Raw genomic sequence first — 17,468 nt, 5'->3', positions numbered from 1 at the left:
TCAGTAAAACAAACAGGGTCAGACACATGCACCCCAGCTACATGAGCAGAAGAGCCTTCTACTTGCACAGCACTTTGGATCCATCTCACAAATGTTTGTCTTCAGTACACAGGCAAAATATAATATAGCTCAAGCTTAGCTGTGGTCATAGTCGCCTTAGAAACAATAGTAGAACACATGTTATGTAACTTGCTCTGTCACCCAGTAAGCTATATGGCCAAGTGTAGTTTAACACACAAGTCTCGCTTGTACAGTGTTTTTATCCTACACCACACTGGATCTCACTAATTGCCCCTGTTGGTGGTGGCTTCATCGGGGGGGGGGGGGTTGCTACTGCCTGTTGCAGCCTGGTGGGGAGGAGAGAAGATGGAATGGAAGCCTCTATGCCGTCTCCATGCTCTCCCTGGGAGTTCCTGGCTGTGTTACTGCAAGTCTCATGGCCCGAAGGTGGGAGACTCGCAGTTCTGTGGAGCATTTCACTGGACAGCTTGAAAGCGGTTGGCTTCAGCGTTGTTAGGGGTTTTTTGGGGGGGGGGATACAGGCATTCTCGTGGCTTTTGGAATGACGAAGATCAAGGAGGAGAAAAACACTGAGGAAAACCAAGGAAGGTTTAAAAATTGATTTGGAAAGTAAAGAAATTGATAGGCATGGAGTTTATTTGGAAAAAAGAGTAGGAGAAAAATCAGAAAAAGTTGTGGAGAGATAAAAACAGTCTGCCTGGGGCTATGCAGGACTGAAAGAACTGGGGGCGGAGTTATCCCCTTCAGACTCTAGAGACTTGTGGTTCTTTAAACTAGTTACACAGTCCTGCCTAGGAGCACGTGAGGGAGATAATCCATTGAGATGTCCTTGACCCAAGCAACTGAGAATACTCTGTGCCAATTACCTCGGCCACAGCTAGCTTTTCATTGGCTCCTCTTAGCTCTTGAGTCAGGGTATTGATGATCTGTTCTTGTTTTTGAGTGGTTGCTGTGAGCTTCTGGATTCTTTCATGCAATGAGGTTATTTCTCGCCGATATCCATCAACATTATCCTGTAGCATTTCATAACTTCATAATAAATAAAAGAAGATTTTATTTCAATCAAACTGGTATGACAAAATCAAAACAACCACCATAAAAGAAGTTTCCCTAAAATCACACAGTGAGAGGAAGCAGCAGTAGCCATCATAGGCAGTGTTCTACTCATGCATAGAGTGGGTGTGGTTTTCAGATCCCCCCCACATCCAATGCCAGCCTCCTGAAAAGCCCATTAATTCAGGGCCCTCCACAGCTGCCTCTATGTACTACGAAGGGCTGACATTGGAAGGATATATTCCCTTAGAAGAGCTTTCTGTATATGTGTGTGTGTGTGTGTGTGTTCCAGCCCACCACAGGGCTGCTAGAAAAAACAGCAGTGCAGGTATAGTGTTAACCATAGTTACTTACCTAGAATGGGGGCAGGAGAGGAGGGAGTAATTCACATGCAAAAGAGTAACAAAGGCACACAAACCCACACAGCACTTCTATCTCCTAAGCTTACTTGGAAGATCAGGCAGTGTTATGGCTACAAGAGCCCTATGAAGTGACTAGTATAACATTCAGTTGCTGTGGATCTCAGATCTGTAGTGCAGTTCTCTCAACAGAAAATGAAGCATCTATATACTTAGTTCTCGTAGATGTGTATGCGTGGGGATGTGTGGCAGACCCCTTGTGAGAGTGGTAGAACCATCACGAGAGTTTCTGACAGACACGTGCAGCAAGGTGGGTAAGCTAGAGAAAACAGGCCGGTGGGAGGAGGCGGCCGGCAGAGCTGCATCAGCCGAATGGAGGAGGCAGGCGAGCGGGGGGAAATGGGCTGGCAGGAGCAGATGGCTGGCCGGCAGAGCCACACCGGCCGACTGGAGGAGGAAGCTGGCAGCTGACAGGCAGCCGGGCCAAACTAGATGCTCTGCACTCGGGCCAACTAGTACTGAGTTTATTGTACAGGAGCATTTTATCACCAGTCATAAGCACTGCATTACCGTTTAGAGGCAAATTCGAGTTGAGTAGAAATCTTTGTATTCTGTGACCTCAGGTCTGTAACCTGTTCTTGAAGCTTCTCATTTTGCTCATTAAGCAGTTTGTCATTCTCTGCTTTTTCTTTCTTGTAGTTCTCAAATACGTCCTGCAACTGCAGAGAGAGAGCATAAAACATGTTCATACATGTTAACCAAAATACAAAGCTAAGCTATCTGTGCGTGCAATCAAGAAAAAGACCCCTTAGTACCTGCTTAAGAGCAGCCTTTGCCTCCACTGCTTCAACCGACTCAGTCACTGCTACAGAAGCTGGTGTTGACATGGCCTGAGGTGTACCTGACATGCGCTTAGGGGTTGACGTCAAAGACACTTCCTCTGGCATGATGCTTGTGACTATATAAACGAACAAAATAAGCAACATTTTCAAACTAGAGAGAAGTCGTCAACAGCTCCATGCTTTAGAACTTCCTGTAGGGACATTTTAAGGAGCTCTGGAATGTTGTACGAGAAGCCCCAAATCAGAGCATTGGTTCACTTACCGTGAAGGCTTCTTCTGGTTGCTGATGCCAGGGACATCTCTATGGGTTATCCCTCTCAAGAGATCCAAGGCAGGACAGAAACTAAATGGTTAATGAACAGAAACACACCTACCCGAGCCTGAGGGGGATAACACTGCCCCAGTTCTTTCGGGCCAAGAGTAGCAGGATAGAGGTATCAGGCACATCACATAGAAGAAGAAAGGAAAACTATGCAGAGGAAAACTGGTCCTTAGATCAGAAGTATAATTTTTCGTTGACACTAGACCAGAGCGCTTAAGAATATGAGCTGGGTAGGCTGAGATGTCCCTGGCATCAGTAACCAGAAGAAGCCTTCACGCCGTAAGTGAACCAATGCTCCGTTCTCAGTTGCTGAGCTGCCAGTGACATCTCTATGGGACATACCACAGCTTAGCCAACTCGGGCGGGAGCAGTCTGGTCTATTGTTGAGGAAGGACCTGTTGTAAAAACCCACCTGCCGAAAGAGGCACAGGCAGAGGCATATTCGTCGATTTTATAGTGCCTTGTGAATGTCGACGGGGATGCCCAAGTAGCAGCCCTGCAGATTTCTTCGACTGATACATTTGTTGAGAAAGCTGCCAAAGTCGCCACCACCCTGGTCGAATGTGCGAGGATGCGAGAGGGCAGCTGGTGGTGCTCGGTCTTGTAGGCCATGGCAATACAGGCCCTTATCCACCTAGCGATGGTAGCAGATGAAACGGGTGTCCCCATAGAGCGAGGGAGGAATGAGAATAACATAGCGTCTGATAGTCTAAAGGAGGCAGACCTCTTGATATACGCTTTAAGGCAGCGCCTAATGTCCAGCTTGTGCCACCGCCTTTCCATAGGGATGAGACGGCTTGGGACAAAAAGAGGGAAGGAAAACGTCCTGGGACAGGTGGAATGGCGATGATACCTTTGGACGCATGAAGGGATCAGGAATCAGTCTCACTGCATCCCTCAGAAAAATGCAGAATGACTTGTTGACTGAAAGGGCCCGTAGTTCGGAAACACGTCTGGCGGAAGTCACTGCTACGAGAAATGCCAACTTGAACAACAAAACTCTTAGAGGAATGGTTTTAACTGGTTCAAATGGTGGTGAATGGAGAGACTGAAGGACGGTGTGTAAGTCCCACAAGGGGGACCTATGTGCTGTTGGCGGTGACTGGAGGGACACGCCCCTCAGGAAACGGCGTAAATGAAGATAAGACTGAGAAATTTTCATAGGCCCACCGGAAATTAGGGGAGGCAAAGATGCTGCTTGTCTCTTAAGTGTATTAGGCCACAGACCCTTTTTAAGGCCCTCCTGCAGGAACTGTAGGAGACGTTGCAAGGTCGAGGTGCCCCGGGGGATTGAATTGCGGGTCATCCAACACAGGAAGGTCCTCCAGGTATACTGGTAGATCCGTTCTGTAGACTGTCGGCAGGATTCTAGCACTGTCTGTAATATGCCCCCAGAGTACCTATGCTGGCTCAGCAGGCGCCGTTCAGTCTCCAGACAGCTAGAAGTAACCAGGCCGGATCTGGATGATGCATGGGCCCTTGGGAGAGTAGATCGTGGTCCGTGGGGGAGTTCCCAGGAAGCTTCTACTGACAGATATAGTAGTTCTGAGAACCACGGACTCCTGGGCCAAAACAGGGCAATGAGTAGAACTTTGGCTTGTAGGAGGTGCACCCTGCGTAGTACCGTGGCCAGGAGGGGGGTCGGGGGTAATGCAGAGAGCAGACCCTGTGGCCAAGGGCTCGACATGGCGTCAGCGGTTGCTGCCCCTTTGCTCAGAAATCTGGACATGAATGCAGGCAGTTTCACATTGTTGGGAGTTGTGAAAAGGTCCATCACTGGCATTCCCATGCGGCCTGTGATCTATTTATTTATTTATTAGATTTGTATACCGCCCTTCCCAAAATGGCTCAGGACAGTTTACAGCATGATAAAAACAATTTTAAAAAGTTAATAATTAAAATCAAACTATTAAGAGGCAAGAAAACCAATTAAACAGCTAAAAAACCCAGAAATCAGGGCAAAAATTTAAAACAATTAGTCAAGAAGACTCTGATTGAAGACCCTTTGGTGAAGAGACCACTCTCCCAGGCAGACGTCGGAGCGGCTGAGCCAGTCTGCAACCACATTCAGTTCTCCTTTCATGTGATGAGCCACAATTGACCCCAGGTGCTCCTTCGCCCAGGACAGGAGAAGGACAGCCTCCCAATGCAGGAAGCGAGATTGAGTACCTCCCTCCTTGTTGACATATGCTTTGGCTGTCGAGTTGTCTGTTTTGACCAACACGTGAGGGCAGTGTAGAGACGGGTGCATGGCTAGGAGGGCCAGTTGAATAGTTCAAAGCTCCCTCCAACTGATGCTGTGGGCTCTTTCTTGTGGGGACCACAGACCTTGAGTGGGCAGGTTTTCCCAGCCCCTGTCGCTGGCGTCTGTTGATATTATGATCCTGGGTGGATCCAGGAATGGTTTTCCGTGAAGAAGGTCATCGATCACCAGCCACCATCAAAGATTTGCGGATGTGGTCCAGTACCATGATCAGCAGTTAACTTTTCCGTGAGACAGCTTTCTGGTAAGGCAGAAGAAACCATTGAAGGTCTCGCAGGTGTAATCGTGCCCACTGTACAGAGTCCAACGTAGCCACCATCAAGCCCAGAAGCCTTGACAGGGCATTTAGTGGAGATTTTTGACTGAATAAGCAGGTTGTCTAAATATGCAAATACTCACACACACCCAGTCTGAGATGTGCGACCAGGGTGCTAGTACCTTTGTGAAGACACGAGGGGTGGAGGAGAGGCCGAAGGGCCACGTACTGAAAGTGGTGGCCTGCATATTTGAAAAATAGGAATTTCCTGCTGTCTGGATGGATTGGGACGTGAAGATACGCTTCTTTTAAGTCTATGGAAGATAGAAGGTCTAGACGGTGCAGTGCTTCAGAGACCCATCTCAGGATCTCCATGTGGAAGTGTTCCCGCCTGACCGATTTGTTTAGGATCTTCAAATCTAGCACTGCTCATCTGGATCCGTCCTTCTTGGGTACGGTGAACAAAATAGAATAAACTCCTCCTCCCTCCTGGTGCGTGGGGACCGGTGCCACTGCTCTGATTTCTAGTAAATGCTGAATGGCCCGAAGCATCTCCAAATGTTTGGCAAAAGCTTGAGATCTTGGAGTCGGAAGAAACCCGTAGGAGGGAGGAATGTGAAACTTGTATTTTGTAGCCATGATGTATGACGTGCAGTACCCAATTTTCTGATGCTGAGGACTCCCATGCATGGGCGAAGCTGGACAAATGCCCTCCAAGCCAGGTAGGCCTCCCATCATTGCTGTGATTTGGGCTTGGTTTGCGTGGCAGGTGGCTTGAAGTTGCTGGAGCCCTTAAAGGGGTAGCATGAACGGTTCCAGAAACCCCTCTGGGTTCTATTGTCTCTATCCCTGCCCCGGAAGGGGTGGAACCCCCAAAAAGGCTGGTTGGACTGTTGGTGGGATTGACAGAATTGGAAGGATCTTCGATAAGGCGGCCTTTCTGGCTTTTTAGAGGTGGAGGGCATGGTCTTGCGCTTATCTTTGGATTCCACCCACACATCCTTGAGGGCTGATTCTCCAAAGAGTTTAGTAGAGTCATATGGTACAGTGGTTAGGTTAAGCTTAGACGTGGCATCTACTGGCCAGTTTTTGAGCCATAGGTGTTGGCGGCCCACTACTGATGAGGCAGAGACCTGTGCCGAAAAACAGATGGCATCTAATGTGGCGTCAGCCATGAAGGCCTGGGCCTTCTGTAATTTTAGTAATTGTTGACACATTTTAGCCGGGTCTGAAGGTGGATCACTGAGCAGGTCATCTACACAGAACATGGAGGCCCTGGCTGCCATTGACGCCGCCACTGTTGTGCCCATGACCAGTGCGGAATTATCGTGGACGTGCTTGAACGCAAGCTCAGCCTTTCTGTTTCCTAGGTCTTTCAGGGATGCCTCGCCATCCTTAGGGACCAAGGAGCATGACACCAATTGCGCAATAGGCGCATCCATACTTGGCGTTTTCAACATATAGGAGGCGACATGCTGAAAGGAGTAGTATTTATTAGCTATCGCCATAGGTTTACGATTAGACGACGGCTGTAGCCATTCTTCCTTAACTACGTTCGTAAACAGGTCAGGCATTGGCAGAAGGGCATCCCTGGCCTTAGCCCTGGGAAACACTAGGTCCCCCTTTGCTGAAGTTTCAGAGTCTGGTGCATCCTTGGGTTTCAAACTGATAGTTTAAATGATTTTGTTCATAAGTGGAGAAAAATCTTCTGCCATAAATAGGCGTTGGGAGATGCGTGCAGGATCTCCCTCATCTCCCTCCGACTATTCGCCCTCCTCCCTCCCTATCAAGGGGAACCTCCGGGTCTGGATCCCCTGTTCTGGGCATCTCGTCCTGATAGGCAGAGGAGTGGCCAGAGGCCTCTGAGGAATGTAAGTCCCTCCTTGCAGTCACAGGGGATTTAAGCTCCACATGCTTATGCTTTGTTTTAGCTTTTTTGGGAGGTAGGCTGGGAGAGGCACTGGAGAAGGAACTAGGACTAGGAGATCTTTGCCTAGTTTTCCTTTTGGACTTCTTTGCCCTTTTAGGGGGGCACACCTGGTGAATGGTATCCACTATAGCGTTGCGGAACCAGGCTTGCCATTCAGACGGTATAGTAGTAGGTAAGGCAATGCTGGGCTCTGACTGGCAGCAGTAGCTGTAGGTGATGCCCCTGCAGAGGCAGTAGACCTTTTGCGGGCAGACTTTTTCTTGTCCTGGCCAGAATGATGGGCTACTGATTTTGGGGGAGAGGATGTCTGTCCCTCCCCTCCCCCCCGCTCATTCCCACTAAGTCTGGATGTTAACCGCCATCTTAGACTAATGCGCCACCTTAGGAGAGGAAGCCGCCATTTGGGTAACTCACTGAGCCCTGCTTGAAGACCGATTAGCCGGATCTCTGCGGAGGTAGGCGGCGGTTCAGGATCGGGCACCTGGAGAAGACAATGTCCCACTCACAATTTGGTAAGGACACTGTGGTGGTCGAACGCCAGGCCACGGGAGATCGCATCTCACGGCCTGAGGGCGGGAGACGAGGAGCAGACCCGGCAGCACCTGGAGAGGGAGGCTGAGGAGCAGCCGCCAACACTGTAAAGGCAGAGGCCTCGGGCGTCTGAGCAGCAGTTGCAAGCGCTGCCAGTAGCACGGCAGCAGTGCAAACGGGTGAGCCTTCGGTGGCCTTTGCTGCTGCGTTTGAAGCACTAATAGCAGGAGGCGGGCCCTGAAAGGGCCTCGAATGCTCAAGCCCAAAGTTGCTTTGGCGTGGACCCCTTGGAACCAGCATATAACTACTTCCCTGTCCCCTAGCTCCATGCAACAGGGGAACGAGGAGGGAGGAGGGGGAAGGTAGAAAGTGGGAAAGAAAAGCTGTTTTGTTTTTGTTTTTAGGCAAAGATAGAAGGCCAAAAGAGGAGTCCGATATAGGAAATGTGGAAAAAGGGGGAGAACACAGCAAGAAAAGGAAGGCTGAAAGTGAAAAGATCCAAGAGCAGAGGAAAAACGCTGCTTGGAGCTGCTGAGGACAGAAAGAACTGGGGCGGGGTTATCCCCCTCAGGCTCGGGTAGGCATGTTTCTGTTCATTAACCATTTAGTTTCTGTCCTGCCTTGGAGCTCCTGAGAGGGATAACCCATAGAGATGTCCCTGGCAGCTCAGCAACCGAGAAGCTATGATCACCAAGCCCACATCCTGTAATGGGAGCATGTTATGCAAAGTGGGCAAAAATCAAACACATGCATGTTTATGAAGACAACTGTGTATAGTTGCTCAATCTACTTTTTGGAGCTTGTGCTGTTACATATCTTGATCCCCTGCTACTGAATTAAATTCTGAAACCATGCTTGGGGTGCATATATGTTTCCTGCTATTCTCTACTTTGGAAAGGGGGGTTCAAAGGCTGGTTCTGAGGTATTTTGCATACTTTCACTAAGTGAAATGCCAAAGGTGATGTTGCCTCTTTCCTGGGAATTTCTGTTCCATTTTGCCTGCATGACTGGGCCTCTCACAATCCAGAACGAGCATATTCTTCCTACGCCATGCTATGCTTCTCCCAAGTGATTCTTTGAGGGTATCACTGGCTGAGGCACATTTTGTTATCTTTTTGAGATTACAATGGCTAGCTGACAGTCTACTACAGCCTTTCATGCCTGCTTTCCAGATATACCAGCCATCCGGCCTTAAAGTTTGCAGCATCTCACAAATTCCCAGCTAAAGCTTCTTTTTTTTTTAAAAAAAAACCTTAATTTTTAAAAGTATAATAATTAAAAACACAAGTCTCATGTGTGGCTGAATTAAAGGATCAAATCTAATGATTTTTTAAGAGGGCTACATGTAGGCCATAACTAAAAAGACTACATGCTATTTACATGTAGCAATTTATGTAATGTAAAGCGAACACTACACAGTAGCAGTACTCCTTCGCAGGGCCTAAGCAGAGAAGCCCTATCCAAATGAACTAAGTCAAATTGTACTTCCAGATCAACTTCCACCTCCAATATACATCTTCCTCAGTATTTATCTTCAAACTCAATCCTTGGAGTGAGAACTCTCGATTGAGCTTACTAGCTGGACAGATTCAAGTCCCCACGTGTGCACCTTCCCTTCCAGTTCTAAAATCTGCTCTCCTTAGTTTGAAGAATTGCCAGGTGAACTTTCGGGATCCAATATTTGCCCTTTCATCGAGACCCTAGTTATCCTAAACCCTAGTCAGCCTAACAGTTTTGCAGATGTATGGATAGCAGCGCAGATATACCTTGTAATGGAATGGTAACTCCAGTGGTCTGTGCCAGCAAGATGCGGTACATGTCACGCTGACGAACAATGGAGTCCACAAGCTGCATCTGGTGCTGCCTTGCTTCACGCAACTTATCTAGCTCATTGATCGCTTCATCAAGTTGCTTCTGTAGTCCAGAAATCCTGTCACAGAGTGAAAGAACAGTTCTACTTTAGATATTTACATTCGGCAGATAAGAGGGAATTGAATGAGCAGCCCAATAGACAGTGCTGAACTAGAAGAGGAGAGTTCTGAATTCAGAGGGTGGGGTGAAGGACATTCTTGTCATGAACAAAAAAGTATTCTTATTAATAGGTTATTTGGAGTTGTGCAGAATCCCCTGAACCTTTTTTTTAAAAAAACTAACACCATGATTCTTTTAGTTTCTCTTAAAAATCCTTCATGTTCTGTGGCAACTCTAGGCATAAGGGGAAATTATGAGGAGCTAGCTAATCAGTCCGTGAGGTCCCTGTGCAGGCTCCATATGAATGCAACGCATCACAGAACGGAAATTCATATTAATGCAACGGATCACGATCCAGATCAGCAAGGAGCCAATAAGACAAAAAGGGTTATAATATTAGGGAAGATCCAAATTTGCTGAGCAGAATCCACTATTGTGAATGGACAGAACCACTATCCAGATCTACAGCATTACAAGATGGCAGGCAGCACCCAGTTTAATGCACAGAAATACATTCCACTCATGCAAGGAGAAAGGGGCGATTTTTATCAAACGCCTTTCCCCTCTGTTGTTCCCTGTGTCCTAAGGTTTAGTAGATCCTCAGCAGAACTTTGGGGGGATATGGGACAGCAAAAGCCATCTCTCCCACATTGCACAAATGGAAAACTAATTTGAATGCTGCCCCTGATATCTATAAGAGAATACATTATAATTATGAAAAAGACAAGAACAGAATACATTTTTGACACACTTTCACAGTTGTCACTTAAGTTTGACGTATTACTTTTAAAACTAATTTAATTGTAAATTTAGAACAAAAGCACCATGAATAGAATCTTGCTTCTGAAGGTCTCAAAACATGACTGAAAGGGAACATACTTTAAGGAGGTGGCTTCTTGCTCTTCTTTCTCTTTAGCTTCACCCAACTCTCGAAGAGCTACCAAGAGGCGCTGATTTTGCTGCTGAAGTTCTTCAATGTTTCTGTAGGAGACTAGGTGCTGGCTTATTACTTCAGAAGAGCTGCTGATGTCAGCAGAGCTCACTTCTTCATCACGAATGACATGATTGCCTCTGGCTTCTTCAAGTTCCATCAAAAGCACTCTTATCTTTAAGAAAAGAGATTTTTCCTACTATACAACTATCTTTTTCAGGGCTGCATTTCAAGAATCCAGCTTCTTAAAAAAGGCAAGTCTTTCATAATTGCAAACCTATAGGATGCCTCCCATCATCACAAAATTAGAGAACTCCCCCAATTTCATATTCATGCATTAGTGTACTTGTATTCTGGTTGCCTCTCTTTAGTGAACCCCAATTCTGATTTTACAATGAACGAACTACTTCAGTGCCACAGGTCTTGTTCAGTCATGTTGGCTGCCCACATGATCTACCCTCCTCACCAAAAGGGGATGACAGCACCCTGGAAGTTTAGCAAAACAAGGAACCTGCTGGGGTGAAGAGAAATATTTACCCTTGAAATGAATGAGTCTCGGAACCACACTCATCTTTTGATGGAGCCTAGAGTGTTTGCCAAACATTGCCGTGGAGGAGAGAATAATTTGGAAGAAAGTAGTAGCAGCTGTGGGAGGTTTGTGCTTAGTCTTTTCCCTGCCTGTTGCTGCTCCCCTGCACGTCCCTTCCCAGCCACTATTTTCCAGCTGGAGTTCCCAGGCATGCTTTTGCTATGGCTGGAAAAAGTGGCGCTGGGGGGAGGAAGCGCAGGAGAAAGTAGTAAGCAGGGTAAGGATTAAGTACTTCTACCCCATTCACTGTTTCTCCTCTCCAAACTGTGTTGTCTCCCTCTTCCATTTTTTAGGTTTTCAGTGCAGAGCTGGGTCTTTGGCCAAATGTCTACTTCTCACAGTGAAAGTATAAACCTTTGGGATAAATCCTAACAAGATTAAGCTGTCTAAAAACTAACCTGCTGAGAAAGATCCTTAACTTGGATTTCAAGCCTCTGATGCTCTCTTTCTAGCACAGAAGCTCGCTTGTTTGCTTTATCAGCATCTTCTTGCAAGCGGTGAATTTCCTGTAAGTCAAAAAATCACAGACATCTTAAATTGAAAACCATGCCATGTCAGATAGCAATATAAGTAAATAAGTAACAGGGAAACAGAACCCAGTTGCTCTCTGAATGAATTGTTCACAAGTATGGTCAAGTGGTCCCCTAAAATCAACTTCATTGAATATCAAAGAACATTCCTGTAATATTGTGATAGTATAGAATGCCATTATGGTTGTCCCACTTAGACGCTTTGAAGATATTTCTATGCTGGAGAAATTGTGGCATAACAGGTACATATTATCATATATAATATTTATATATTTAAAGGAGGCAATGATTAGACCTATTCTCAGGAAGCCTCAGAGTTTATTAACTACAGGCCTGTCTCCAACCTCCCATGGTTGGGTAAGGTGATTGAGAAGGTGGTGGCCTCCCAGCTCCTGGCTGTGTTGGAAGAAACTGATTATCTAGACCCATTTCAAACTTTTTTTCGGGTGGGCTACAGGGTGGAGACTGCCTTGGTCAGCCTGATGGATGATCTCCAGTTAGGACTTGATGGAGGAAGTGTGACTCTGTTGGTCCTTCTGGATCTCTCGGAGGCTTTCCATACTATCGACCATAGTATCCTTCTGGAACGTCTGAGGGAGTTGGGTGTAGGAGGCACTGCTTTGCGGTGGTTCCGCTCCTATCTCTCAGGCAGATTCCAGATGGTGTCACTTGGAGACTGGTGCTCTTCAAAACTCGAGCTTTTATATGGGGTCCCTCAGGGCTCCATATTGTCTCCAATGCTTTTTAACATATACATGAAACTGCTGCGAGAGATCATCCAGGGATTTGGTGCTGAGTGCTATCAGTACGCTAATGATGCCCAAATCTATTTCTCCATGTCAACTTCATCAGAAGGCATATCCTCCCTGAATGCCTGCCTGGAGGCAGTAATGGGCTGGATGAGGGATAACAAACTGAGACTGAATCCAGACAAGACAGAAGTACTTGTTGTGCAAGGTCGTTACTCGGGAAACGTATTGACCTGCCTGTTCTAGATGAGGTCATACTTCCTCAGAAGGAACAGGTACGCAGTTTGGGAGTGCTTCCGGATTCACGCCTCTCCCTGGTTTCTCAGATTGAAGCAATGGCCAGAAGTGCTTTTTATCAGCTTCGGTTGATATGCCAGCTGTGTCCATTTCTTGAGATTCATGACCTCAGAACAGTAGTACATTTGCTGGTAACCTCCAGACTTGATTACTGCAATGCGCTCTATGTGAGGCTGCCTTTGTATGTCATCCGGAAACTACAATTAGTACAGAACGCGGCAGCCAGGTTGGTCTCTGGGTCATCTCAAAGAGACCATATTACTCCTATATTACAGGAGTTACACTGGCTGCCAATAGGTTTCCGGGCAAAATACAAAGTGCTGGTTATAACCTATAAAGCCCTAAACAGTTTAGTCCCACAGTATTTAAGAGAGCGTCGTCTTCTGCACGACACCCATCGTCCACTGCATTTGTCAGGGGAGGCCCATCTGTGGCTACTTTCAAGTCGTTTGGTGGCCACTCAGGGACGGGCCTTCTCAGTTGTCGCTCTGAGACTTTGGAATGTGCTTCCCACTGACATAAGACTCTCCCCATCTCTAGCAGTTTTTAAAAGATCTTTGAAGACTTGTCTTTTTAACCAGGCCTTTTCGCTTTTGTAATTTTAAATATTGTAAATTTTTCGTTTTAAGCAGCTTTTTTGGAGTTTTAATTTATTTTAATGTTTTATTTATTTGTATTGTTGTTTTATTATTGTGAACCGCCCCAAGACTTTGGTTTGGGGCGGTATATACATGTATTAAATAATAGCAATAGCAATAGCACTTACATTTATATACCGCTTTATAGCCGGAGCTCTCTAAGCGGTTTACAATGATTTAGCATATTGCCCCCAACATTCTGGGTACTCATTTTACCGACCTCGGAAGGATGGAAGGCTGAGTCAACCTTGAGCCCCTGGTCAGGATCGAACTTGTAACCTTCTGGTTACAGGGCGGCAGTTTTTCCACTGCGCCACCAGGGGCTCTAATAATAAATAACTAGCTGATCCCGCACAGAGCATCTGTGCTGCAGTACACTCCCCCCACCTTCTGCCCTACTCTCCTCCCCCCCAGCCTTCAAGCCCCAGTCCGTTCTCCCCCCAAGCCTTCTGCCCCAGTCCCCTCCCCCCACAAACCTTCTGCCCCAGCTTGCTCCCTCCTCCGTTTCCCCCTCTTTCTCTCTCTCTCATTCATGCTCCCCCCACACCCCGCCTCCGCTTTTTAGCCTGTTTGTGTTTTCCCTGCTGGCAGTTGCCGCCGCCTCCTTCCTCCAGTCCCTGGTGTCGGGCAGCCAAGCCTTCAGCCTGCTCCTTCCTGCACAGCCCTCCCTCTAGAGAGCGTCTTCCGAAGCGGCCAGCCATTTGTCTCTGCCCAGCCAGGCTCCACCACTTTCTCTCCCCACAGCTTCCCCCCTCCCTTCTGCCCCAGTCCGTTCAGTTCTCCTCTCCGCTTGCCCACTTTCCTTCCTTTCCTTTCCTCCCCAAGCAGCCACTTCCCTACGCGGCCAATCGCTTCCCAGCCAATCTGGCGCCTCCACCACCCATCCAATCCGCTGGGTTGCCGGGACGCATCCCCACAGAGGCATGTCTACGAGAATTAATATAATAGATAATACATGGTTATCTTGTCCTTGCGTACTCATTCTGGCAAAGCGTCCTATAAACTGGAAATAGTTTTACTTAATGACTTGAGAGAAATTAAAGCTTCAAATTTGCAGAAGGAATTGTGTTAATAGCAGCAAGATTTCAAACTGTAACTAACTGGGGGGATGGGGGACCACCAGGAATAAGAGAAGAGTTTCAAAAAATAATAATATGGGAAATCTTAACACAGGACAAATTATTCTCACAAATTATCTTTGAGTGTGAGTTATAAAAGGTTGTGTTTTGGGGTTGTTTTTTTTAAAGAAAAGTGGATTCCTTTTCTCAATTTTATTGATAATTCTACGGCCAGAGAAGTTAAAGATGGTGGTATTAAAATGATATGGATATTTTGTGTACCCTTTTTGATATTAACAGTGCTGAATTTTGTTTGTATACACTAGTTTTATGTGAGACATTGATTATTGTTTTGTTTTGAATGATAAAATGGAAAAAAAAATCATTTAAAAAACCCTCAGGACAGCTGTGCAGCATTGGCACCAGGTTGTGGGGATCTTTGGGCAAAGCTGAACACAACAGCCCTCCATGGTGCTCTGGAACCCTATTGCACCCCAGCTTACCAGAGAAATCAGAGGGTAGGAGGAAAAAGAACTACTGCTGTGTTTATTCCCTCCTGCAGCCCCCACAGTAACCAATGGGGACTGAGGATGGTTGGCGAAACAGCTACCACACAAGTCTCTTGGCTGAAGAATTTCCATGGCAGCTCCTCCTCTCCCACTCCCCATCAGCTAGTGGCAACGTCCTCCGAGAGGCCCCTTGATGCAAAGGCCTCTGGGAGATACTCCCATTGCCAACAGGGAGCGCTGGGCAAAGACAGCAGTGATACAAGTCTCTAAGCCAGCTCACACTATCATTACCACTGGGGGCTCGCATGTCAGCCAGGTGGGCCCTTGCCAATGCCCAATCTGTCTGACCCCATCTCTTTATAAAGGATCAGTATTACTCATCAATCCAAGCAGGGCAATGCTGATACAGCCAATAAAATGCAAGAAAACCCCATCATTTCACTTGTAAGAAATCAATTATGAATGAGTTTTTATGGGTCTTTCTTTATCCAAACCAAACAGCTAAAGGCCATATAGCTTAACTATATGGAATAATTGTTAGTCAATGGTGCCTCAACAGATTTCAGAGCATGTTTTAAAACTCCCCTATATAAAACCCATGACACACAATAAAACTAGTCTGCCATGGAACATACTAGGCTAGAATCCTGGTTTACTATTTTCTGTATGCATTAATTTAACACACACAACACCAAACAGAGGGCCATTTAAATATGTAATACCCTCCTGCAGTCTGCATTGGCACAGGCCAGCTAGACCTACACCAAGGAACCCAGAGCAGTGTCCATGGTTATGTTTATCCACACAACAACTGGCCCAGATTCACCCAGTGAATTTCATACATGGATGAATGGGAAACAGCAGGGAAAAGGCATCAGGTTAATTAAGAGGTTACAAAACCGCCCATTAAATTTAGGCCTGAGATCAAAACGTGCTGAGAAGTCCTAGAGTTATCTCCATAGAGCAGTTATGTGTAAACACCAACACCACCACCACCCCATTACTGGTTAAAAAACAAGGCAAAACAGCTGGATACATTTATAAATGGTTTCTTTAAGATTAGAATCTGAAATTCAAATTATATACTCACTTTCATAGCTTGCTCAAGTTTAGCAGAAAGACTTGCGACAGCCTTTTGTGAGCGTTCATATTCTTCACGCTGGCGCTTCAAAATAGGTGCTTTGGCTTCTACTTCTTGCACTATTTCATCCAAGTACTTATTAATTCTCTTATTCTCTAGCTTTTCAAGCAGCAGCTGATCCTGAGCTTCTACATATGCATTGTAAAGCTGTGTCAAATGACCAAAACACAAAAAATAAACTGGTCCAAATGCTATCTGAAAAAGTCAGACTGCCAACACACATTTCTTAAATTTGTAATCATCCTCTATCCTATTGTGTATTGTTGCATAATGTTGTATATTGTTACTATCTTCCCATTTGATTTTTTGAGAGAATTATCAGGCAAAAGGCTCATGTGATTAGCTCTGCCTATGTAGTAGTGCCATTCACATGCCCTTTCATCTGCATAGTGTTACTTCACAGAAAAGTATCTCCCATGCAGTGTCTAAAGGACCATTTAGTTAGGATAGTAACCAATACAAATTATTTGGTCAGCATCAAGGTAGAAATGAAGCATAGATGTAGAGGAGAAGTTTCAAACATATTCAAAACTGAGCCTTTAAAAAAAAAAAATCACACAACTCCAGTTAATCAATTTTTCAGCCAAACCAAAATATAGCTTTCTGACAAAAAGACAACTTAATATGTCAACTCATCTTGTCTAAAATCAACCGTGGCATGCACTGATACACATGAGTAAATCCTGCTAAAATGAATGGGACACACATACAAACTAGTGTGGGATTCAGCTATTCAGTCTCTTTTCTTTACCTCCTGACTTGAAGCCATAAAGAAGGCCTTAATCCATGTAAACAAATGTACTATTAATATACGTAATTTCAAATGTAGTAAGAAACCATTTCCACTGGGATGGCGCTGAAGTACCATGTGCATAAATAAGTTCTTGAAAGGAAACATCCCACCCGCTTCTCCTCCCACAGAAGTCCTACTCCAAAGAATCAGTGGACCCTTCAGAATAGAAGGTTGTAAGGGGAGTGGGGGGGAATGCTCCAAAACTGTGAGATGCACCTTGTGCAAATGCAGTCTTGTTAAGAAAAAAAGTCAAGTTATTCATTAACACAAAATATGGCCTAAAGAGCCCACTATGAAATTATTCAGAAACAAATGCTTAATTTCTATATTTATTTCTCTCTCTCTCTCTCTCTCTCTCACACACACACACACACTATATCACGCTTTATTTCCCTATGAAGACCATGCTCAATAAAATCATATGAAGCTGAAGAGCATTCACTGAAAACTGACCCGCTGAATAAGGCTAAAAATGCACAAAGACCCATGAACTTGTAAGCAATTTAATAACAAATATATTCATTCCTACCTCCGTTAATTTCATGCCAGGCTTTACCACCTTAGCTACTGCTGCAGCTGTAGGAGACATCGCTGCCAGCTCCTCCTCTGAAAGGATGGCCCCTAGACAAGACAAAGACCAGAACACGTTCGTTTGTTAAATTGATTACTTTGGCAATCATAGCAA

The 17,468-nt window shown here is 45.8% G+C and overlaps 1 protein-coding gene across 4 annotated transcripts in view; it reads right to left on the bottom strand.

The window, feature by feature from the left end:
- Positions 1-17,468, bottom strand: part of TPR (translocated promoter region, nuclear basket protein) — a 102,882-nt gene that overhangs the window by 67,072 nt on the left and 18,342 nt on the right. For all 4 annotated transcript variants that reach the window (XM_053250869.1, XM_053250868.1, XM_053250871.1 and 1 more), the window contains exons 11-18: positions 17,313-17,404; positions 15,940-16,137; positions 11,467-11,574; positions 10,428-10,654; positions 9,344-9,507; positions 2,249-2,391; positions 2,004-2,152; positions 888-1,050 (exon numbers count right to left, since the gene is read on the bottom strand). In XM_053250869.1, the coding sequence (XP_053106844.1) occupies positions 888-1,050; positions 2,004-2,152; positions 2,249-2,391; positions 9,344-9,507; positions 10,428-10,654; positions 11,467-11,574; positions 15,940-16,137; positions 17,313-17,404 (1,244 nt within the window). The remainder of the gene's footprint in view (positions 1-887; positions 1,051-2,003; positions 2,153-2,248; positions 2,392-9,343; positions 9,508-10,427; positions 10,655-11,466; positions 11,575-15,939; positions 16,138-17,312; positions 17,405-17,468) is intronic.

This window comes from Hemicordylus capensis, chromosome 4 (genome assembly GCF_027244095.1).
Source record: "Hemicordylus capensis ecotype Gifberg chromosome 4, rHemCap1.1.pri, whole genome shotgun sequence".
In the NCBI taxonomy this organism is placed as follows: domain Eukaryota; kingdom Metazoa; phylum Chordata; class Lepidosauria; order Squamata; family Cordylidae; genus Hemicordylus; species Hemicordylus capensis.
This window is presented reverse-complemented; position numbering and strand designations above follow the sequence as displayed.